Here is a 25,583-nt window from a genome sequence, read left to right on the forward strand (position 1 = left end):
GGAGCCTGGGTGTGCAGCTCAGTAGCTGTAACATGTGAGCATTAAGGACGCATAGGGTAAGAGGTCAGAGTTAAGGTTTTATGTTGTTGTGTGAGTTGGATGAAAGGGCACTATTAATGGGATCAGGGATAGCTCTATCCCGACCTGCTCTTATGCCACTAGCACAGCAACCTCATTGGTGGATTCCAGCACAGAGCCAGTGACACTGGGTAGCAGAGATTCATTGGAATGAATAAGCCTCTATCCAAACGCCAGAGCTTCACAGAGGTATGGGAGCCCTGAGGCTCCCTACTTATCTCCATATTCTGGAAGGTTTGCTATGCTTCCCCTTCTCCAAACTCTAGCTGGTTGAGAAGAGGGCAGAGAGATGAGGCCCCAGTCATGGGAGGTATGTCAAGAACAGAACTAGAAAGGGGGAATCTCCAGCAGTGTTGCAGCTGTGTGTGTTGGGGTGAGCGTGTTCTAACCCACCAGCCTGGTATCTGTGGTGGAAAAGGTGACCTCTTGCCTGCCCCAGAACTGCAGTGAATGTGGGGGTGGAAAAACTAGTATGTAATCTTGTAGTTAATGACTGTAGATAATGCCTGGACTGGGCAAGGACTTTGTGCAGCCAACCAGCACCATTGGGGTAAAATCCAAGTTGCAGCTGTGGTGCAGATCAAACAATGATACACAAGGAGTGCCCGCTAACCAAATTCAGCGGTGGGCTCTGAGAGCTCCACTTCGCCATTAAGAACTATTCCTTGGCTCAGCGAATATGCAAACGCTAAATCAATAAATATAGTTAAAGACTGCGGACATAATGCATACACAAAAGGTGGCTGAGTTAAGGCTGCACAGGAGTTCCAGGTTAGAATCCCCACTCAGGAACAAGGACTTGAACTCCGGCCTATTCAGTCCCAGGTGAGCTGCTCTCAGTCTCTCATGCTGAAGTTGCTCCATTTTGTATAACATATGGTGTGTAAAATAATGAATAATCATTGGGCCAGAGAGAGTAAAAATTACCCCATGGCTTCATCTCATTGGTCCTCCTGACTTCAGGCTTCAACCCTGTCTCCTCCAGCTGTGGCTACTTCTCCCCCTGCCAGCAAGAGGCTGTGTCTCTGTGAGTGACTGAGTACCAGAATGCCAATAAGTAATTAAATAGAAATGCTGGAATGACATTCCGGAGCATTCCAGCATGATTTGAGCCCTGGTTTCTGCCCAGATCTCAGGCCTTCTAGTTCAAGCTCTCAGGCTGTCTACTATCCAACCAACTGATCTCACCCACATGTTTCCTCTGACCTGCTGCTTCTGCTCCCATGCAGCCTCTGGTCCTTCCCATTCCTGTGCTCTGATGGCTATGGAGTCCCTGCTAGCCTGACATTGCACTCAGTGGGAAGAGAGATAATACACAGCAATGAGCAAGCAGGCTCTATATAGCAGTTTCAGATGATATTATGATACATAACTAGGGAAATGCGGACTAGATGAATTTACTATAAGGTGGGCACAGATCTGGTTGCAAAACTGTACTCAAAGAGTAATTATCTGTAGTTTTCTGTCAGATTGGAAGGATGCATCTAGTGGGGTGTGATGCTGTATGGAATCTGGGGGAAACTTGAGGATATTATGAACATTGATATTTTAAAACTGCAATGAGTCGTGGCAGATATGCCATATAAGGTATCTGCAAAAATGTTATAATTTGCCAAATATGATAATTTCATTTATGTGTTGTATCACCTTTGTAGTTTGGGTTATAGATATGTATGTATTACAAAACTTGTGGTATACTTTTGGGTGACACCCCCAGACAGTTTGGCATCAGCACTGCCTAGCCTGCTTGATGGCCCATTAAGGACCGTCAGCTCTACAATTGACCATTGAGAGAAGGCAAGGGATACACTGTTTGACTCAGCAAGGAATGCAGGGGCATGCATATAGACAGAACTCAAGCCATGTTCTGGGCAGCTTGTGTGTGGGACAAAAGAAGCACAAGCTGCATGGCAAAAGACTAGAAAAGGCAGATTCGTCTTCTCCATTTTGTCTTCAATCCTGCTTCTTACCTCTGGAGGAACTTTTCTACAAACAAAGCTCTGAACAAAGGACTGACTGACCCATCCAGGCTGTGGATGTGTTCCACAGGGACTTTCAAGCCAGCAAACTCACCAATACTGCTAGGAACCTGATATATGGACTTTGAAGTCTTTGAATGTAGGTGACTGTTTCATAACCATACAGCTAAGGATAGCCTAGAATTCCTCCTTACCTGTAAGGGGTTAAGAAGCTCAAATAACCTGGTTGGCACCTGACCAAAAGGACCAATGGGGAAAGAAGATACTTTCAAATCTTGGGGGGAAGGCTTTGTTTGTGTGTGTTCTCTTGGGAAGCAGAGAAGCATCAGGTCAGAAAACTCCTCCTATAAACCATCCTAAAAGTCTCTCATATTACAAATTGTAAGTAAAAGCCAGGCAAGGCGTGTTAGATTATCTTTTGTTTTGCTTGTGAATTTTTCCTTTGCTGGAGGGAGGTTTATTCCTGTTTTTTGTAACTTTAAAACTAAGCCTAGAGGAAGTTCTTCTGTGTTTTTGAATCTTTTGTTACCCTGTAAAGTTATTTTCCATCCTGATTTTACAGAGGTGACTTTTACCTTTTTTTAAAATAAAATCGTTCTTTTAAGAACCTGACTGATTTCTCTCTTGTCCTAAGACCCAGGGGTTTGGGTCTGTGATCACTTTGTAACCAATTGGTTAGGATATTATTCTCAAGCCTCCCCAGGAAAGGGAGTGTAAGGGCTTGGCGGGATATTTTGGGGGAATAAGAACTCCAAGTGGTCCTTTCCCTGATTCTTTGTTAAATCACTTGGTGGTGGCAGCGTACCCTCCAAGGGCAAAGAATTTGTGCCTTGGGGAAGTTTCAACCTAAGCTGGTAGAAATAAGCTTTGGGGCGAGGGGGGGGTCTTTCATGTACCCTAGAGTTCAGAGTGTGGAGGGAACCTTGATAGACTGTTTTACCATTTAACATCTCTCGTCTTGTTCTTTCTTTTTTCTTTATAATAAATCTTTAGTTTTAGACACTAAAGGATTGGCGGGCAATGTGGTATTTTGGGTAAGATCCAAACCTATACTGACCTGATAATGTGGCTGGCCCTCTGGGGTCAGAAGAATATTTTGGACAGTGAGCGGAGTTTTTAAATAACTTGTCACTGTACTGCATCTAGGTGCTGACTGGGGAGCCAGAGAACTGGAATGCAATAAAGGGGGCTGTGTGATTTCTTGTTTTGCTTCTTGATAACCAGTGTGAGGGATCAGAAGCACAGTTTGTGACTGGTTGGGGAGTTTAACTTCAGTGTTACCCACCAGTCTTGGAAGTATCTGGTTTCCCTTTTGCAGCCTGCCCTGACCTTAGCATTTCCAGTGAGGGCTGCCCCAGGCACCATGGGTCACATGAGGTCCCACAGGGGTTTATTCTGGGTCTGGTACTAATCAATAATTCCATGAATGACTTGGATGATGAGGTGGAGAGAATGCTTATTAAATCTGTGGATGACATTACGCTGGGAGGGATTGCTAGCACTTTGGAGAACAGGATTGGAATTCAAAGGGACATTGATAAATTGGAGAATTAGTTTGAAATCAATAAGATGAAATGCAATAAAGACAAATACAAAGTATTACACAGGAGGAAACATAAAATGTACAAATGCAAAAAGGGAAATAACTGGCTAGTTGGTAGTACTGCTGAAAAGGATCTGGGGTTATAGTGGATCACAAATTGAATATGAGCTACCAATGGGATGCAGTTGCAAACAAGGCAAACAATTGTTCACTCTTCTCCACATTGGTGAGGCCTCAGATGGAGTATTGTGTCCAGTTCTGGGCACCACACTTTAAGGAAGATCTTGACAAACTGAAGAGTCCAGAGGAGACAACAAAAATGACCTATGAGAATAGATTAAAAAATCGGCATGTCCTCAGAAAACAAGACTGAGCAGGGACCTGCTAACTGTTGTTGACCTATGCCCCTTCCCTTTCCTAATTCACTAGTATAGCTAGGTGTGCTTTGGCAGATATAATATTGATAAAGGTTCCTATAGCTCAGATGTTCTCAACCTGCGGCCCACGGGCTGCTTTCAGACCAATCAGCACAGAACTGCTGCCCATGTGACATCCTCAGAGCCATACAGGTAGTATTTGATGTGGTCTACATAACACATTGTGGGCCTTTTATGCGGCCCACAATGGTAAATGAGTTGAGAAGCACTGCTATAGCTTATTAACTTGGGACATGCATGGACACACACATAAAGGGGTTTAGGCTTTGCTGTATTAAGAGAGGATAGTATTAGTTATGTGATGCCTACAGGCAGTTGTTTGTGGTCAGCATAACTGACAAAATAGAGTGTAGGTGGGGATCCTGGGTCACATTTGCTTACCTGCCCATCATGAGAGAACAAACAACGGACCTCAAGTGAATAGGTACATCTCATGTTTTTAACATTTTGATATAAAGAGTTCTGGGACTGTTTGCAAATGTTATGGCTAGGCAGTTAGATTGTATTGACATTAATTGTGTAGGTATTGGAAGCATAAATATAGCTTGCCAAATTACCCATATGGAAAAAGATGGGCTGATGTTGCCCATGTCCATGTGAGCCAAACAGCCTTGGGGTATAAAAGATTTAGAACTTTCCTTGATTCCTTGGGTGTGTCCAGTTCTAGAACAGCACATTCCCTGATCTGGGACCAGTCTCCTGATGTGCTCCAGACTGTTTTCTTCTCTTTGTTTTCCATGGCTTCAGAGGGGGTGTAAGTAGTATGACACCTTTTTGTTTAACAGCAATTATTTTGTGCAATTACTTATGCTGTTTAATTATATTAATGAGTGGAAATGACTAAAGCATTTGTTTGGACCTGTTGTGAATCATACCAAAACCTGAAATCTGTGTAGCCCATTCTTGGAAAAAACCTGTGATAATCAACAAACTACATACAGTCAATAACAGTGAATTACAGCTTTTTAATTGACCAGTATTCAAATATGTTAAGGGCTGTTCTAAAGTGGATGGTGAGCAAATATTCTCCACATCTGCTGAAGGTAGGACAAGAAGTAATCAGTTTAATCTGAAGCAAGGGAGATGTTGGTTAGATTTCAGGAAAAACTTTCTAACTATAAGGATAGCTATGTACTGGAATAGGCTTCCAAGGGAGGGTGTGGAATCTCGGTTTGTGACCCAAAAACCTCTTGATGCCAACTGGCAGGGGCACAGAGGTTCATGGGGTTACAGGGATCCCCTTGGTTCACCAAAAGGATGTCATGTAAGGTCTCTACTGAAAGCCTGTTTCACACTGGTCACCATAACTATTGTGAGATATATGTATGGAAGACATGTGTGGAGTTATGTATATATACTGAAAATTATGTTCTCTAGGCCTTGTAGTTAAAGGTAGGTCATTCAAAGGTATTGTCTCTTGAGAAAAATTTCTCCAGACAGGAGGTAGGAGACACTTATCTCCCTGGTGGACAATTGTGTACTGTGTACCTAATAACAGAAGATTGTTAGCATACTGCTAATGAAGTTTGTGGAGACTTCAGAAGGAAATTAATAGGAAGAGGTAACCAATGGGATGGGGGGAACCCTGTTTAAAAGTGAAGACCAAAGGTCTGGGCTAGTATGTCTGGAGATTCAGAGAGATACCCTGGCATCATTCAATCTAGGAAGACAAGCTGCCAGCAGGACAGATCTTATGAACAGGGGATCTCAACCATCTCAGCTAAATGCTCTAGGAAAAGGACTGTGGGTAAGCTATCCTATAGAAGATAGGGGAATGTCCTGTGAGTTAAGTTTAGGCTCTGGAAAGGACGTTATGATTTTGTTTTATGTGTAACCATTTGTTTTGTCAGGTATCATTCTTACATTCAATAACTTGAATCTGTTCTTTGATAAAAAACTTATTCTTGTTTTCACTATAATATAGCTAAGTTCTGTGTGTGTTTAGTAGGGTGGTGATCCTGAGTTAAAACTAATATGCTCATGTGTACTTCTCCTTTGGGAGTAGTGAATCTGAGTGCTCTGTGAGTGTTCCATGGAACAGGGGCTGGGCATTCCAGAGGGACACCTGGAGGACTTGGGGATTAGTATATGACAGTTGCTAATGTGTACAGAGTGAGCAAGGCCTGGGGAGGTGGGGGGGGGGCAGTGCTTGTGTTGCTAGATGCTGGTAGAGTTAGGAAGCTCACCTACAGCAGGTGCAGACAAAGCTACCTCATAGAATATCAGGGTTGGAAGGGACCTCAGGAGGTCATCTAGTCCAACCCCCTGCTCAAAGCAGGACCAATCCCCAATTTTTGGCCCAGAACCCTAAATGGGCCCCTCAAGGATTGAACTCACAACCCTGGGTTTAGCAGGCCAATGCTCAAACCACTGAGCTATCCCTCCCACCTCACACTAAGGGCAGGTGATGGTGAGGTGCCTCACAACCCTGGGTATATTAGGGAACCATCATGGTGGCACAATCAGCAGGATTTACACCCAGTTAGCTAATGATCACACTGTAGGCACTTATATACCTATAATAAAGACATGGAAAGATTCTCAAGTGAGAAGGTTGGGAACAGGTAAAAAAGGGTACAATTTGTTGTTTTCTGTTTATTTTGAGTAAGGAAATATAGCAGCAGGAAAGGCAGGATGAGCACAGAGGCATATCCTAGGTACACCAAGAATAAATTAGAAGAGTTGGGTTCAGAGCACTACTTATCTGCTGCCAGAAAAAACGTGGAAGGGTTAAAAGCCCCACTTGTTGGCTATGACAAGCAACAAGAAGGGCAGTTGAATTCCCCTAAAGACTAAGAAAAGTCCTAAAGACTTAGAAAACCAGCATGGCACCATTCTCAGTGAGACAGCTATTAAGTTAGAGCTGGCCAGGTTGGAGATAGCAAAGGTGCAGAAGGAAAAAAATTCCAGATGTGGGCATCCAAAGAGGAGTGGGAGGCAGAAAAGCAAAAGCAGGAGACAGAAGAAGCACCTCTAGAAGCAGCCCACAAAAGAGCACCAGAGCTAGAAGACAAAAAGCATGAATCCTAAGAAGCAGAAGGCCAAGAAAAAGAAAGATTCAGCATGCCCTGAGCATGCTGGACTTACAAAAACTGATCCTTCAACCCAGGGGTAATCCCCCACAGGGATCACACAGCTGGGAGAAGCTGTGTCTGAGTTACAGGGAGACAGCGTACAATGAGGAATATTTAACCTCTGTTGAAAGAATATGCATGGTACATAAAATCCCAGATGAGCAAAGAATGACTGCTCTATTGTGAGGAATCAAGGCCTGCAGCAAAGCCAGCCTCCGGGCAACCTAATGAGTGCAGCTGGCCTGTAGTAGGCTGCCAAACTGGCTATATCACATGATTGGTTGGAACAGTCAGCAGACTGGCTCTTCAGCCCAGCAGCAGTTCAGTGGCTGCTCAAAGCATTTGCCAATGGCTGAAAGAGCTCCTGCACCTTCTTGTTCCTAGTCCTGCTTCATCCTTGTTCTAGCATTGGACCCAGCCATGCTCTTGTCTTGGATCCAGCCCTCACTCCGGGTAGCCCAGTTCTGATCCTTGTCTCTGATTCCTGATTTGGACTTGAGCTCTGACCCTTGGCCCTGGCCTCTGACTCTGATTCTAGCCCTGGGCTTTGATTCTAGCTCCTGACTCTGGCTGTGACCCTTGGCTTGGCATTTGGTCTCTGACACCAGTTCTGACCCTGGGATCTGATTCCTGGCTACCAACTGCTGTTCTAATGACTAGGCCTGGCACCTGCTCTGACCACTAGACATGACTGCCCACATCCCGGTCACTGACAGTTTGAACAGCCCAACTGTGACAGAATGTACCCTGTGTCCCCATCCTATACACAATTGTAATAATCTTTGTACAAAGTATGTCTTGTGAGGTATCATTTGATAACTCATAATTTTCTGGTCATTATTGTCCTGATAAAGTGTGCGTGGCAACATTGTAAGTTAAGTTACAAGATTCCGCTGTATGGTGTTTTTAACTTGTGTTCCAAACTGAGGTAGGCAAACAGGTCTGTCTGAGACAAGGGAATGTGTGCTCTGCTTAATCTGCACTTAAGCAGCAAACAGAGCCATCAAGCAGGAAGGGAAACAAAAGACGCTCCAACAGGAGAGGAAAAGTAGCAGGGAACATTGTTCCCAATAGACTTTGTCTTCTGAATCTCAGTTGGAAATGTTTTTCCAAGGAGGGGGACTGACACTATAAAAAGGAGGGGAAAAACACCCCATGACATCCCCCTTCTCTCCCTACCCATCACTTTTACAGCACCAGAAGGGAAAAAGAAAGCATTCATTGAACTGGAGAAGGGGGTCTTGACCTCAGAAGTTTGTAGTCAATGAGACTGATAAAAAGCATATGATGAGAAACTTTGCTTCAATCTGATCTATTTTGTTAGAAAGGCACCAGTAGCATTTTAACTTTATTTTCTCAGAATCTTTTCTGACTTTTTTGCCTCATTACTTGTACCCACTTAAAATCTTATTTCTTTATAGTTAATAAACTCATTTTATTGTTTTATCTAATCCAATGTGTTTAAATTGAAGTGTCTGGGAAATTCCATTTGGGGTGGCAAGGTATTATTTCTATTAAAGCAATGACAGGCTATATATAAAGTTGCATTGTCCAGGGGAGGGCTAGGCAGTACAGGACAGATATTTCTGGGGGGAAATCTAAGACTGGGAGTGTTTTGGGGTCACTTTTTAATATAATCCAGGCTGGTAAGAGCCAAGGTGTGGCTGGCTTGCAGCAGCACACACAGAGATATTTGGGTGTGACTTTTATCCTGGAGGCTGTTTGTGAGCAGTCCTGACTGGAAGCTACACAGGAAAGCATTCTAAAGGGCACCCCACATTAGAGGGCAAGGGTAACACAGTGACTCATTAGTCTGGATTGTTCCCTGGTATGTAACATTAACATAAGATAGTGGGAACCCTAGAGACCTTACAGGCCCAAGTTGCCAACCTGCAGGCACAGAAGGTAGTCCTACAAGATCAAGCCGTGCTGCCTTCAGGTTCAATCCCAACTTCCACCGAGTTCCACTTCCACTGAGTTGCATGACAAGCTTAATAGTAATTGTGACAATTTTTTTGGTTCCTGAATTAGTATTGGCTCCTGTTTTTGCTGTTCCAACATAATCATTCCTACTGAAGTCAATAGGGTATCAACCTGCTTAATAGGGAGGCCCTGGCTTGGGAGGCGGGGGGCGGTCTCTGCTCCTTGAAAAATCAAGCCCACTTCTAGGACAATTTGAAAATGTTGTTCAAGCTATCATGGTGATCTTCGATGACCCAAGTCGCAAGCATATAGTTGAAGCTGCACTTTGTGTGATACCGCAGAGACGCTGGCCAGTTGCTAAATACGCAGAGGAGTTCTGATGCTTGATAGTGGACATTGAATGGAACAAGACAATCCAGTGTTATAATTTTCAGCTTGGTCTAAATTAGGATACTAAAGACAGACTAGCATGGGTAGAATCCCCACGCTGCCTGGATGCTTTAGTCAAACTATGGGTCAAGATTGACAATTGCTTTACCAAACACCAAGAAAAAGATGGTCCTCCCAGCTCCTGCCAGCCCTGGTCCTTCCACCACCAGTCCCTTCTCTATCACCCAAACCCATGCAAGTCAATCAGGTATGGCCCCACCTCTCTGACAAGGAGAAGACTCAAAGCCAGAATCAGGCCTCTGCCTATCCTATGGGGAACCAGGAACTTTTGCATCAATTTGCCCTGCCACAGTCTGATATGCACCTGGGTCAGGAAATGCCAAGCCCCAGCTCCAGTAGGGGGATCTGGGCTGGGCTGGCACTCTCCCCAGCAACACTTGTCCACTAGTATCCTGGTGATGTCCAATCAGTACCCAACACCTCACCAACTCCCTCTTCAGCTCCCAAACCCAGTGATGCCTAAAACCAACCTAGAGGTTCTGGTTAACACAGGTGCCTCAGGCAATTTCATGGATCTGCCGTTTGCCCAAACACAAAATATCCCCACCCAGCACAATGACTCTCATGAGTTAGGAGAGTCCATAGATGGGTCACTCCTTTTATTGGGACCAGTCACCCCCAGATGGCTCCCTTAGAGGTAAATACCATTCAAGGCCCCAGAAAAGTCTTCCACTTCAGACTAATTTGTGCACAGCAGTCACCTGTTGTCCTCAACATCTCCTGGCTCATTACCCCCAACCCATGTAACCACTGCTTTCTGAAAGCTGACCCAGGACCAGCAACCGTTTGAGACTTACTCAGTCCTCTAAAGAATTCAGAGATGAGAAGAAAAGATCCAAAGGCAATCCCCAGATGTCTCCAATGACTCCAAGATTCCTGTTAACATTATGGCTGAGGGTTTAGGGTGGATCAGGAAGCAGCAGCAAGGCTGGACCAGGCTAGTGACGAGGCTGGAGTCAGGCTAGGGCAAGACAAGGGCATGGCTCAGGCAAGGCTGAGGAGCAGGCTGGAAGTCACTGGAGACTGGTGCACGGTGAGGCAGCAGGAAGATTCCTGGCCAAGTGACACTGTTGCTTAGACTAATCTGTAGCTCTGCTGGGGCTGTGGAAATACTCGAGCCTGGGGTCATCTGACACAGCTCCACTCAGTGATAGGCTGCTGCCACATACCTAGGGACTGACTCACCACAGGCCCAGCTGAGTGCTGACTCATTGCAGCAGTTGAGCGAGCAGCCCTAGTTTGACTGGGGGTATGCCTCACATCCACAATCAACATGTGCACACTGTCTTGGAAATACTCCACCAAAACCACCTGCATGCAAAGCTCAATGAGTTCAACAAGGACACTGGTATTCCTGGGGTATATTGTCTCACATGAGGGCCTCGCCATGGACAGTTGTAAGTGGTGGTAATATCCTACTGGGCTGCACCCAAAGATGTATGTGGGATGCAATGATTACTGGGCTTTCCAGTTTCTACAGGTAATTTATTAAACAATTCTCTAGTCTGGTTGCACCCACAATGGCACTCCTGCAAAAGGGGTCTGGTTCGACTGGGTACTATTTTGACTGACAGAAGATGGCTTTCACCAACCAGAGTGGGGAGGTCTAAGGGGTACTTTTAAAGTGGGACTATTTAAGAATTTACCAGCTGATGTGTTGGTTGGAAATGACATAATATCGTTGCCTAAAGCTGCTAACATTGTGACCTGTAGTTAAAGAGAACATGTCCCTGAGTTCACAGAGGTAATCTCTGACAAGGGAAAGGCAGGTGATGGGGGAGGAGAAGCTTCTGCCCCCTTATTAGCAGAAAATAGCAATGTGTCTTAAGGGAAGTGGGAGGAGGAATCTTCCCCCAGCCTGTAACAGCTCTCCATGCTAGCCAGAGCTGAACAGTTTGCTGCAGAGAAAAATGAAGCCCCCCTCTCTAGAGACAATAAGGGAAGTTGTTCACAGTAAGGCCCCAGATACAGCTAACAGGGGAAGGCTCTTTATAGGAGAGGGTAGGCTGTGCCAGAAGGAAATCCTGGGGACCCTGCAAACAATTTTGATTGTGCCCTAAAACATAGTGTGGCATTAATCATAGGCTAATGAAATTGTGCTTTTGCAGATCATTTGGGAACAGAGGACATATGAAATGTTAAAGAATAAATTGTATTGGTCCAATATTAAAATCAGATAAAGGATTACTGCTGGACTTGTGACTCATGTCAGAAGCAGAAAAAAGCCTGTAGGGCACTGGAAGGCTCCCTTGCACCTATTGACAACAATCCAAGAAGAATTCTGGGGATGGCCATGGATATTATAGGACTGTTAACCTATCCAACCCAGAGGGTAAAGAAATATCTATTAGTCATAGTGGATTTTCCCACCAGGTACCCAGAGGCAGCGCCCTGTGTAATTAGAGGCCAAAGCAATGGCTAAGTCACTGTTCTCTCCATTTAGCAGAGTAGGTTTCCCAAAAGAGATTTTGTCATATCACGGTTCAAATTTCATATCTCATCTATTTAGTGAGTTATGGAAGCAATTAAAATCCACCCCATATCATCCAGGGATAAACAGTTTAGTTGAGAGGTTCAATGGGACACTAAAATCTGTTAAAAATGTATGTCAACAGAAAGGAGAGGGACTGAGATGTAACGTTACCCTTACTTGTTATTACCTATTTGCTTACTGGGCGGAGCCTCAAGATGCCACAGGGTTTGCCCCATTTGACCTCGTGTATGGTAGGAAAAATCAGAGGGCCACTAGATCCCATCAGAGACTCCTGGGAAGGTGGCACTGAGGCAGGGGGGGAACCACTGGCTGCATATTAGGGAAGATTTAAAGACTATGATGGGAATGCTCACAAAAACTAAGTAGCTCTGAAAGAATGGTGTGGCCACAGTGCTTGGGACTGATCATTTGATGTGGGGGATTTGGGGCTGTCGTTACTCCTTGTAAAAATGTACAAAATGCAAAATTCATGGGAGGCTCCTTTCGAGGTCATGGAAAGGGTTAATGATGCTACCTACAATATACAAAGGGCCTACAGCAAGGTTATTCCACAGACTGGGCAAGTAAACAGATTTTAATTAGAAATGTATCTAAGTGCTGTGTGTTAAGAGGAGTGGCTATCCTGAGTTAAAACTAATAAGCTGGTGTGTACTATTTCTTTGGGGATAGCAAAGCTGAGATTTCTGAGTCTTCAGTGGATTGGGGGTGGGCAGTCCTGAAGGAGACTTGGTTGACGTCTGCCTATCGCTAATCTATACAGAGAAAGCAAGGCCTGTGGAGGCCTGGAAGGTAATGCTTGTGTATGGTTGCCATCACTGGAGGCTTTTAGGAACAAGTTAGACAAACACCTGTTAGGGATGGTCTAAATTTACTTGGTCCTTCCTCAGCACAGGGAGACGGAGTAGATGATCTCTCTAGGTGCCTTCCAGCCCTACATTTCTATGATTCTATGAGCCCAGGGCTAGGGGACAGGTCCACGGAGCAGCTGGAGTGTTGTGTTGCCTGTGAGCCTGCACTGCATATAAGGATTGGCTACAGCCTGAAGGGAAGGAGGTGACTTTTGTGACTAAGGTGCAGAGGCTGGAGAAACTATGGAGATGGTACCTGATGGGGGTAGAGCTCCATTTAGGTAGCTGGGATTTATGTCCTACTCCCACTGACTGCTTTTTGATCACAATATGGTACTGCACATGGTAATGAAGAGGTTGGAATAGATCTCTGCATTGTAGTGATTTCTGGGTGAATTGCAACCTTCCCAAAGGCTCTAAGTTTGGAATAACCCAGCAGACAGGGGTGTCTGCAGCACAATGGGATGCTCTACTGAAACCAATTTGCCAGCACTGCCCTACCATCTTGCTTCTGGAAAGTTAGTGATGAATTCATAGAAAGAAAAACCCTCACACCAAATAAACAATGAAACAAAAACCAGCTGATTTCACTGACTCTTCAAGTGCACATGTCCTATTGGACATTAGTATTTGTAGTACTTGTCCCTTCCTCCATTTTTGTGTTTATTTACTCTCACTCCAAGTTGTAGATTCTTTGGGACTGTGTTTTTACACCAAGTGACCACAGCACTTTGTCTGTCATTATCATCTGAGCCAGAATATAATTTCTTGGAAAGATAAAAATAGACAATCACACCTATATAATATTATAAACAAAAGATAAAATAATCCTTACTGCAATGGAAAATAACATTGGCCCTCGGATGATCCACCAGATTCCCATATGGTCATTTGTTCCCCAGCACCTAAGGATTAATTTAAAATGTAATTATATTAGATTCCTAGAAACAAGTTTGGTAATTTTAAATTTTTAAAAATCACATTGAAATGTTAAAGGGTATTTGACAAGATTTAATTTTATTTTATTTGCTATTCCTTAGAAACAACAGAATGAAATTGAGAGACGATAAGAACATAAGAACGGCCATACTGGATCAGACCAAAGGTCCATCTACCCCAGTATCCTGACTTCTGACAGTGGCCAATGCCAGGTGCCCCAGAGGGAAAAAACAGAACAGGTGATCCATCCCCTGTCGCTCATTCCCAGCTTCTTGCAAACAGAGGCTAAGGACACCATTCCCGCCCATCCTGGCTATTAGCCATTGATGGACCTATGCTCCATTAATTTATCTAATTCTTTTTTGAACCCTGTTATAGTCTTGACCTTCACAACATCTTCTGGCAAAGAGTTCCACAGGTTGATTGTGCGTTGTGTGGAAAAAAAATACTTCCTTTTGTTTGTTTTAAACCTGCTGCCTATTAATTTCATTTGGAGACCCCTAGTTCTTGTGTTATGAGAAGGAGTAAATAACACTTCCTTATTTACTTTCTTCACACCAGTCATGATTTTATAGACCTCTATCATATCCCCCCTTAGTTGTCCTTTTTCCAAGCTGAAAAGTCCCAGTCTTATTAATCACTCCTCATATGGCAGGCGCTCCATGCCCTCAATCATTTTTATTGCCCTTTGTTCCGGTTGCTTTTTTGACTGCTGCTGCTGCACATTGAGTGAATGTTTTCAGAGAACTATCCACAATGACTCCAAAATCTTTCTTGAGTGGTAGCAGCTAATTTAGACCCCATCATTTTATATGTATAGTTGGGATTATGTTTTCCAATGTGCATTACTTTGCATTTATCAACACTGAATTTCATCTGCCATTTGGTTGCCCAGTCACCCAGTTTTGAGAGATCCTTCTGTAGCTCTTCGCAGTCTGCCTAGGACTTAACTATCTTGAGTAGTTTTGTATCATCGGCATATTTTGCCACCTCACTGTTTACCCCTTTTTCCAGATCATTTATGAATATGTTGAATAGTACTGGGCCCAGTACAGACCCCTGGGGGACACCACTATTTACCTCTCTCCAATCTGAAAACTGACTATTTATTTCTGCCCTTAGTTTCCTATCTTTTAACCAGTTACTGATTGATTGAGAGGACCTGTCCTCTTATCCTATGACAGCTTCCTTTACTTAAGAGCCTTTGGTGAGGAACCTTGTTGAAGGCTTTCTGAAAATCTAAATACACTATATCCACTGGATCACCCTTGTCCACATGCTTGTTGACTCCCTCAAGGAATTGTAGTAGATTGGTGATGCATGATTTCCCTTTACAAAAAACATGTTGACTATTCCCTAACAAATTATGTTCATTTATGTGTCTGACAATTTTGTTCTTTACTATAATTTCAACCAGTTTGCCCAGTGCTGAAGGTAAGTTTACTGGCCTCTAATTGCCGGGGTCACCTCTGGAGCCCTTTTTAAAAATTGGTGTCACATTTGCTATCCTCCAGTCATCTGGTACAGAAGCTGACTTAAATGGTAGGTTACAGACTACAGTTAGTAGTCCTGCAATTTCACATTTAAGTTCCTTCAGGACACTTGGGTGAATACCATCTGGTCAAGGTGACTTACTACCATTTAGTTTTTCAGTTTGTTCCAAAACCTCCTCTGACACCTCAATCTGGGACAGTTCCTCAGATTTGTCACCTAAAAAGAATCCCAAACCTGAGCCAATCTCTCTCACATCCTCAACCATGAAGACTGATGCAAAGTATTCATTTAGTTTCTCTGCAATGGCCTTATTGTCCTTGAGTGCTCCTTTCGCATCTCGATCGTCCAGTGGCCCCATTGGTTGTTTAGCAGGCTTCCTGCTTCTGATGTACTTAAAAAAATGGAGTACTTGTAGCACCTTAGAGACTAACAAATTTATTTGAGCATAAGCTTTCGTGAGCTATAGCTCACTTCATTGGATGCATTCAGTGCATACAGAGCCAGAAGAGTACCCAGAAGTCACCTACTACAGGACAGGCCCAGCAAAGAAAATAACAGAACACCACTAACCATCACCTTCAGCCCCCAACTAAAACCTCTCCAACGCATCATCAAGGATCTACAACCTATCCTGAAGGACGATCCATCACTCTCACAGATCTTGGGAGACAGGCCAGTCCTTGCTTACAGACAGCCCCCCAGCCTGAAGCAAATACTCACCAGCAACCACACACCACACAACAGAACCACTACCCAGGAACCTATCCTTTCAACAAAGCCCATTGCCAACTGTATCCACATATCTATTCAGGGGACACCATCATAGGGCCTAATCACATCAGCCACACTATCAGAGGCTTGTTCACCTGCACATCTACCCGTGTGATCTATGCTATCATGTGCCAGCAATGCCCCTCTGCCATGTACATTGGTCAAACTGGACAGTCTCTACATAAAAGAATAAATGGACACAAATCAGATGTCAAGAATTATAACATTCAAAAACCAGTTGGAGAACACTTCAATCTCTCTGGTCACGCGATTACAGACATGAAAGTGGCAATACTTCAACAAAAAAACGTCAAAAACAGACTCCAAGGAGAGACTGCTGAATTGGAATTAATTTGCAAACTGGATACAATTTGAATAGAGACTGGGAGTGGATGGGTCATTACACAAAGTAAAACTATTTCCCCATGTTTATTCCCCTCCCCCCCCCACTGTTCCTCAGACGTTCTTGTCAGCTGCTGGAAATGGCCCACCTTGATTATCACTACAAAAGGTTCCCTCTTCCCCTCCCTCCCACTCCGCTCTCCTGCTGGTAATAGCTCACCTTAAGTGATCACTCTGGTTACAGTGTGTATGGTAACACCCATTGTTTCATGTTCTCTATGTATATAAATCTCCCCACTGTATTTTCCACTGAATGCATCTGATGAAGTGAGCTGTATGCTCAAATAAATTTGTTAGTCTCTAAGGTGCCACAAGTACTCCTTTTCTTTTTGCGAATACAGACTACCACGGCTGCTACTCTGAAACCTTAAAAAAATGTTTGCTATTACTTTTTGAGTCTTTTGCTAACTGTTTTTCAAATTCTTTTTTGGCCTTCCTAATTATATTGTTACACTTCATTTGCCACAGTTTATACTATGTGATACAGCATGGCCAGAGGGCAGCAGGAGAGTGTTAGAAGGGAGCCTTATTCCATGTAGAGGGAAGAAAGTTTGCTATAAATTAATTAAAGCACCTGAAGCCAGTCGCATGATAAAACCCCCCTGCTTCAATCAGACAAGTGGAGGAGTTGAAGCAGAGTGGATTGGTGTTGGAGCAGAGAGCAGTTTGGAGGGAAGCAGAGGAGAGTTTGGAGAAGTGCTGCGGTGGGCTAAGAAGACCAAGACCCAAGGTAAAGGGACACCTGGTTTGTGCAGAGGGAGGGCAGGAAGCCCCACAAGCTGAAGGGCAAGAAAGGGAAGTAGCCCAGGAGAAGGAACCTCTAGTTCTAGTGGTTTACCGCTATCCCTAGGGCCCCTGGGCTGGGATCCGGAGTAGAGGGCAGGCCCGGGTCCCTCCCTCTCCTCTCCACTCCCCTCCTCTAGGACACTAGTGGGGCAGTTAATACCCCAGTTCAGGGGCCAGAAATGGTGCCCTGAACCCCCACCCAAGAAGAGAAAGCGTGAGACCCATCATAGTAGTGCCGGCAATTTGCCACAACTCCTTACCAGTAATTGCAGTTCTGGGGGGGCGGGTATTGCCTCTGTATATTCACACTCTTGTGATTAAAATACCATATGCTGCAAACAGGAAGCACCTAGCCAAAACATGCTCTTTGGGAGCCACACAAGCAGCTCTCAAACCACTGAATGTTAGGTGGCTGAGCTTATACAAAGACTGTCAGTCATATCCCTAACATTTAGAAATGTCATCCTCTGCAAAAAGAGAGGGCTTTATGGATTGCAAAAGGATGTCCTGTTACTCCACACAGTGAGAAAAGTCAGAGACAACTGAAGTCCCAAGGGCCAAGCTGTTCCCTGTGGTGGGGTACAGGCCCAGTTCTTCTGGCACTGATTCCTGTGGCAAATAATTCCACTGTCGGGTAGCCTCCCTTCCTGTACACATAATTCATTACTCTGCTTCAGGCACCACGCTGGACACACCCAGTTGAACTGATCTACTGAGATGTCCAGTCATTAAGGTAGGGAAAATCATGGATTTCTGATATATCAAATAAGTTGCTGGTAAAGCAAGACTTTGTAAACACCTTTGCAGCAGTGGAGAAAGTGAAGGGGAGAACTTTGTAGTGGAAATGCCTGTCCTCTACACAAAAAATGCAGGCATTTGTGACTGGATGGCCTGATTGCTATGTGGAAGTTGCCATTTTTCAGACTGAGAGCCCCAAACCAGTCTTGCATTGCTAGGCTCGGGGTGATGGCCATCAGAATTAGTATATGGATATCTGGATATGGAACTTGGATATCCTGATGTATTTGCTCAAATTCCTCAGGCCCTTGTTGGGTTGAATTTTTATCAGCCTTCAGTGTGAGGAAAGATCTGGAATAAAAGCCTTTTCCTCCCTACTGGAACTTCCTTGATGGCCCTCTTTCTCAGAAGAGAGCCCACTTCCTGCGTGAGCGGTGTCACAGGAGAGGGGATCCCTGAAGGATTATGGGGAGGAGGTTTGTAGGCAACACAGACTAGACCTAAATAGTGCGACCATTCTCAATAACATCAGCTTCCTTCCCCAGTCAGTGGTTATTCCACAACATGTCACCAGGAAACAGGCCAATCAGATGATCTCCAAAGCACAGGGAATTGGAAGGAGAAGAGAGGGAAGGAAAATGAATGACTGGTGCTGTCAGGTCACTCATCAAACCTGAGGTCTACCACTGATGACAATGGCTGACTTCCTGAGAAACTACATCTCTGATGACCATCCTTGGTGTTTTATTTCTTCTTACACTCTAGATGAGACTGAGATTGAGGCTTCTAGTAATAACAATAATCCAGGGCAGCTAAGGAATAAGGGATACTGGCACTGGTACCTGAAGGATGGAGGAAAGTTGGATCTCTCCTTTTGGGCACAGGAACGTGGCAAGAGTCATAAGGACTGAATGGATCTTTTTCCCTCAGTCTTTTCAGGACTTTTTGGTTTTGGCAGTGAATATCATATCCCCAGGGTTAAAACAGAGACCTGCTCTTTTCCCCATTTCCATTTTGTCTTTTTTAAAGCAGTTTTTAGAATGGGTGAGTTATTTTAGCATATTTATAAATGTGTGGTTTAAGAAAATTGAATTCTCCTAGCAGTACTTTTAAAGATGAGCATCGTTAGGGGCTGGCATTTCTACCAGTGCCCTTACCTTCCTCTGATCTACCTGTCTCTCTTCTTGTCCAGTGACTATGCCCAGGTATGTAACCTGTGGTAGCACCAACTGAGCCTTGTCTAAAGCTACTTTGAACCCCGTTTCCTGAATGAATGTAAAAACTTTTTTCATTAGTGTTTGAGTTTGTGCCTTAGTTTGCCCAAATATAAAAATGTTATTTATATATGAAAACACAAAAGGCCTTTTTTGTGGACTCAACTGGTCTAGCATATCCACATGCCATGTTAGTGGTATTATTTAAAAACAAAACAAAAACCAATTTATTTTAAACAACATATTTACACAATATATTTATACACAGCTGTACATAGATTACATTTGTATACATTTGGAGGCAGTTAAGTTCCAACAGAAACCCCTTATGTTTTTTTTAGCAAATTTGACTAAATTGTTTATAGTCAAATGATTTAAATTAGATTTTTATTTGCCTGGTTTATTTACAGACATTCCTTTGGAAAAGGGCCTCCCCCCCCCCCTTTTTTTTTCAGAATGGCTGCAAAGAAACCAAGAATTTTCTTTTTATAACTTTTTTTAACTTTAACTGCCTAATTCCCCTCAGCCTCTGCAGAGTTCACTTTTTCCTTTTTAAAAAAAAATTACTTGCTTATTTTTCAAAATGACACCGTCGTTAACTTAAATTTTACCATTTTAAGTATTGTTTCAGGGATTTGAATTTCCATGCCTGTACTTACTGCTTTCCTTACTCCTGCCACTATGCCCCTCAGGGCTCTCAACCTGTTTTCCAGTTTTTTTATTTGTTGCTTGCCTGCTTGTCTGGTCCTGGTCCTGCTTTCCTTGCTGAACCGCCCCTTTTCATGGACACAGGCTTTGTTTCACTATCAATTTAGCAAGGAGGGTGGGCTCCTTAACTAGCTCCCACTCCTCCTGTTCCCTTTCCTTAAACATTCCTTTTAAAATTGTGAAATTACCACAATATCACTCACAAAAAATACTACACTGCCCAAACTCCTATATCCTTCAGAGTGTTGTTTAACTGGGCAAGATCTGTTTAAAAGGAGTAATCTCTTGAACAAAGTATAATCTTTGGATTTCTTCCTTTTAAACATTCCTTTCACAGGTGCTACCACTATTTGCCCACACTCCTATATTTTTCAGAGTTGGGCCTCACATAGAAAATACCGCCTGAACATATTTCTGATATATATATATATATTTTTTTTACCTTTATAACTTTTTCATGACCCCGCTCATGCAGGGACTTACAAAACACAAAAGTCTATACCCACTAAAAAGAACTTTGCCTAACAGAGCAGGAGGGGGAAATGCTAAGCCCCCTACCTTTTGGGCTAAATCCTGCTATGACCGAGGGTTTTTTTACCTATGCAGTTTTTCCCCGACAGACTGGTAGGAGCGAGGACTCTAACCCTCCCCCTTGTGCTCTGGCACTTCTACGACTGGGGGTGTGCACACCTGAATGATCGATTGCTTTATACATATGGTATACCTTTTAGCAATATTTAGCAGTATTTTCAACCATTACAGGGCATGTTTCCCCATTTCTCAATTCTCCACCAAAAAATGTTATGCTTATAAGAAGCACACAGGATCTTTTTCAGGGGGAAAGGCAATACGCCGTGTTTATTGAAGATACAACAATTAGCATATGCATTTAATTGCACCGCACACATGCTGTCCCGCCAGTTGATGTTATAGTTACCAGTCTAGAGTCCGGATCAATCTAGTGGCCAGCTAGGTTGATCATGGGTAGGGAGGAGCCGGGTTCCATCAGTCACGACATGATGCTCCAGGGAAGTGTTGGCAGGACGAACCCAAAGTTTCATGGCAAGGCACCCTGTTTATATAGTGATTTTCCTTCATGGGACCAATGAGTTTTGCACCGTCATGCTGTAATCAATTGTTTGACGAGTGCTTGTTTTCTTAAATTGTTCTTTTCATTTTTTAATTTTGTTCTTTTATTAAGTTCCGTGGGGTATTATCCCATGCTGGTTTTGATTACAGCTATTTTGTCCCCATTGATAGGTGCCTGTCTTATCTTTAGAGTAGTTAATCTGCCCTCCCCTGACATTTCAATAGGGGCATGTTGCAGCCTCCTGGCACCCTTGCATCTATCTCCGATTCCTCCCTTGTACATCTGGTTCAGTGATGGCCTTCACTTCACTTATTTTTTTAACACACACGTTCCTCATTCACATACAAACCAGAATTAATTTACACAAAACATTTTGAACAGGAACATTAAATTGCAATGCAAAAGAAAACAATCATGGCATTCTTTTACTTATTTTAAAATGCTAAACCTACAACAAATTGGTGACCCTCAAAGGTCTGTTATTGCCTTGAAATCAGTCCAGATACAGATTCTGGCTGATGTATCTCTACCCATTGGCCCATTCAGTCATTCCTTTTTGTTATTCAAAAAGGGAGGCTGGCAGGATATGATGAAATCATACACCAATACATTTAATGCATGCTATGTCATTATTCTTTATTCTAAATGATATAAAATACAAATATAAAATCATTCTACTACAACTGGGCTACAAAAATGAGGCACGAAGTGAGGCACCCAAGTGATCTCTCCCAATCCCACTCTATCTCTTTTTCACCTAAGAAGACAAAGGAACCAGCCCATTGACTCTGGGTGTGATCCTGACCTGAGAATATGGTCAGCAATGTTGCTGGGAACATGTGGTAAGGAATTCATGTTGAACCTAATCCAGCTTGTTAAGTTTAGCTACTAGAAAAGTGTTTTATTTCTGACTTCAATACCTTATACTTGCATGCACTTAAAATCTCTCTCTAGTTAAATAAACTTGTCTTATGTTTAATAACATAATAAATAATTATAAAGTAACCCAGTTCTGTGTTTAAACTGGACTGTTTAACTCCATTTAAAGTAACAAATTGTTGAATATTGACCCCTTACAGGTCAATATCTGAACTGCCCAGGAGAGGGCTGGACAGTGCAGACCACATGAAAATTTGGTATTGGGAGTACATTGGAGCCACCTTGCAAATAGTAGCCAAGACTGGTGCAAACCAAAGTGTGACTGGAGTATTTTTGACGGCTGCTGAGTCAGAGCTTCTGGGTCAGAGCTGTAGCTATATTTAGAAACTTCGGGTGTCACCTGTAGGCTGTTTGTGAGCGGCCCAGGTTGGGAGCTACAACAGCAAAGCACTGTTGGGCACCAGGTTATGGGGCAGGTGATGACACAACCTCTCATTGGTCTGGATTGCACCCTGAAATGTGACAGCCTCAAATCCTCTCCCACAGGGCTGGTCTTAAGCATGGGTGAACCGGGTGAAAGCCCAGGGTGCCAATATAAATGGGCTCTGCTGGTGTCTGCAGCCCCACGGCTCCTGTCTGCTGTGCAGGGAAGGGTGGAGGGAGGAGGGGCGCTGATGTCAAGGTGTCTCCTGCCCCCCGCCCATGTACTCAATCTCTGAAGAGTGGGGTGGGGGGACAGGGCTCACCAAGAGTGGGATGGAACTGCTGGCGGTGGCTGCTGCTCTGTCTGAAGGAGCTCCTTCAGACAGGTGAGTGCCGCCCTCTTAAAGGGGCACCGCATGGTCTCTCACACATTCCCACAGCTCACACACTCCCACAGCTCACACACAGCAGGGGGTTGGACTAGATGACCTCCTGAGGTCTCTTCCAAACCTGATCTTCTACGATCAAATAACAGTATCCTTCTAGAATGTAACTTTAGCTTGTACTAACTTTAGCAGTGCCAGTTTAAAAAACATTAGCTAAACACATAACTGTAGACACTGGGCAGATGAAGGTTGCTTATTTTCAAATTGTATTTTTAGTTATATCTGTAAAATAACTTAAAATTTGCATGAAAATAAATACGTTTCCAACTATGATACTAATAGCAATGATGGAGTCAAATGTTAGTGAGTCATGTACATGATTGTGATTGGTAAACATAAATGCCAAAATAATTAGAAAAAATCCCTGTCTTAATAAAAGAGAGAGAACCTTAATCACATATGTTAAAATTATGTTTTTACTTAAAAACAAATGACCTAAATAGGGTAGATAATGGCAGTAACACAGTGTGTCTGTTAGAGAAAGTAAGCAGATTTTATTTATATTTATCTCTACTAAAGATAGGATACAAAGTATCAAACGTGTGTTTCTGATATCTGTGTTAAAAGCTTCAGAGCTGATACCTCAAGGCTTGGGATTGGGAATATCATAGAATCGTAGAATATTTGGGTTAGAAGAGACCTTAGGAGGTTATCAGGTCCAATCCCCTGTTCAAAGCAGGACCAACACCAACTAAATCATCCCAGACAAGGCTTTGTCAAGCTGGGCCTTAAAAACCTCTAAGGATGGAGATTCCACTACCTCCCTAGGTAACCCATTCCAGTGCTTCACCACCCTCCTAGTGAAATAGTCTTTCCTAATATCCAACCTAGACCTCCCGCACTGCAACTTGAGACCATTGCTTCTTGTTCCATCATCTGCCACCACTAAGAACAGCCTAACTCCATCCTCTTTCGAACCCCCCTTCAGGTAGTTGAGGGCTGCTATCAAATCCCCCCTCACTCTTGTCTTCTGCAAACTAAATACACCCAGTTCCCTCAGCCTCTCCTCGTAAGTCATGTGCCCCAGCCCCCTAATAATTTTCGTTGCCTGCCACTGGACTCCACATCCCTTCTGTAGCGGAGGGGACCAAAACTGGACACAATACTCCAGGTTTGGCCTCACCAATGCCGAATAGAGTGGAATAATCAGTTCCCTCGATCTGCTTGCAAAGCTCCTACTAATACAGCTCAATATGCCATTGGCCTTCTTGGCAACAAGGGCACACTGCTGGCTCATATCCAGCTTCTTGTCCACTGTAATCCACAGGTCCTTTTCTGCAGAACTGCAGTTTAGCCAGTCAGTCCCCAGTCTGTAGCAGTGCATGGGATTCTTCCTTCCTAAGTGCAAAACTCTGCACTTGTCCTTGCTAAATCTCATCAGATTTCTTTTGGCCCAATCCTCCAATTTGTCTAGGTCACTCTGGAACCTATCCCTACCCTCCATCGTATCTACCTCTCCTCCCAGCTTAGTGTCATCTGTGAACTTGCTGAGGGTGCAATTAATCCCATCATACAGACCATTAATAAAGATGTTGAATAAAACCGGCCCGAGAACCAACCCCTTGCTGTGTATCTTGCTGTATTATTTCCTGATTGTTCTAAATTTACATATAAACTTTAAATGTGGCTTTAACTGGAGTTCATATATATTTTTTTCTTTATTTTTATAACAATTAGAGTGCTCCTGTCAGCTAATCCCTAAGTTATTGGCAAAAAAACCCTAGACTTTTCAGGTGCCTAAGTAGTCCCTGGAATCATGGTTAAAGTTTTCTCCCATCCCCCAAAATCTGAAATGGTACCCCAGTGAGCCAGGAGTGGCCAGAGGGTTGCAGGAGGGCCCTGGGCTCTGGCAAGATGCAGCTCCCATGTGACAGCGCAAAGCCACAGGCCAGGCACCACAAGCCACAACAGCAGTGCAGAAGTAAGGGGACAATACACCATATACCATGCCACCCTTCTGCACTGCTGGTGGCGGTGGTGTTGCCTTCAGAGCTAGGCGCCTGGCTGGCTGCCCTGCCAGTGCTTAATTTGTGCCGAGGCTGAACTCTTCAATCTCTTTCAATATGAAGTAAACACTGGGGGAGGCAGCAGGCCCAGAGGTGATGGGGGTGGGAGGGGGAAGCCCAGGGAACCCATTGGGGCCAGGAGTGATTGGGGGGGGGGGGGGCGGGCGCCAAAATACATGTTCACCCAGGGTGCCATTTTTGCTAAGGCCAGCCCTGCCGTCCAAGATGGCTTTGAAGATAAAGTGGGCAGTTCCCAGATCTGATACTCTCCACATAGAGCATCTCCCCTCTACTGCAAGAAGGGTTCCTTCTTAGGATCCCTCTGAGGGAAGAAAATCATACTATTCAGCCCAGGCAGGGCAATGCTGACCGAAGTACAGGCAACTCCCATGGCCACTGAGTAGTACCCAGAACACAGACTCTGGGAGCACTGGTTCTGGCACTGACCCCATGATTCCCTCTTTTTGTTTTTGGGAGGCTCAGGATCTGAGGCTTGTGATTGGCCCATTTTCTTTTTCCCTGCCTTTGAGGAACAAGGAGAGTGGGGCTGAAATCTCCATGCAGCAAGTCTGCCTCACTATATTAGAACAGCCAGTACCAATATCTGAGGATAGAGAATCTCTCTGGAGTATTGGCATTACAGAGGGTCCTGCGTCTCCAAGCCTCTGGTAGTGAAGGCAATGTTGACACCACAGAGGTGGTACTAAAAGTTCCTGGTTGTCCTGAAACCTCAGATGACCCCAAAGATGCCCCCACATTGTTTGCACTCTTGTGTCAGCAGAGCCATGTGCTGACTTTCACTGTTCCGAACCTGAAACTCTCCTAGGGTCACTTGCAGCTATGCTGATACTTCCAACTGGA

The 25,583-nt window shown here is 44.0% G+C and overlaps 1 protein-coding gene across 1 annotated transcript in view; it reads right to left on the reverse strand.

Annotated features, from left to right (window-relative positions):
• Positions 1-25,583, reverse strand: part of GLP2R (glucagon like peptide 2 receptor) — a 128,886-nt gene that overhangs the window by 36,613 nt on the left and 66,690 nt on the right. Inside the window, exon 9 of the mRNA XM_043528476.1 lies at positions 13,662-13,731. Within this exon, the coding sequence (XP_043384411.1) occupies positions 13,662-13,731 (70 nt within the window). The remainder of the gene's footprint in view (positions 1-13,661; positions 13,732-25,583) is intronic.

This window comes from Chelonia mydas, chromosome 14, assembly GCF_015237465.2.
Source record: "Chelonia mydas isolate rCheMyd1 chromosome 14, rCheMyd1.pri.v2, whole genome shotgun sequence".
NCBI classification, from domain to species: domain Eukaryota; kingdom Metazoa; phylum Chordata; order Testudines; family Cheloniidae; genus Chelonia; species Chelonia mydas.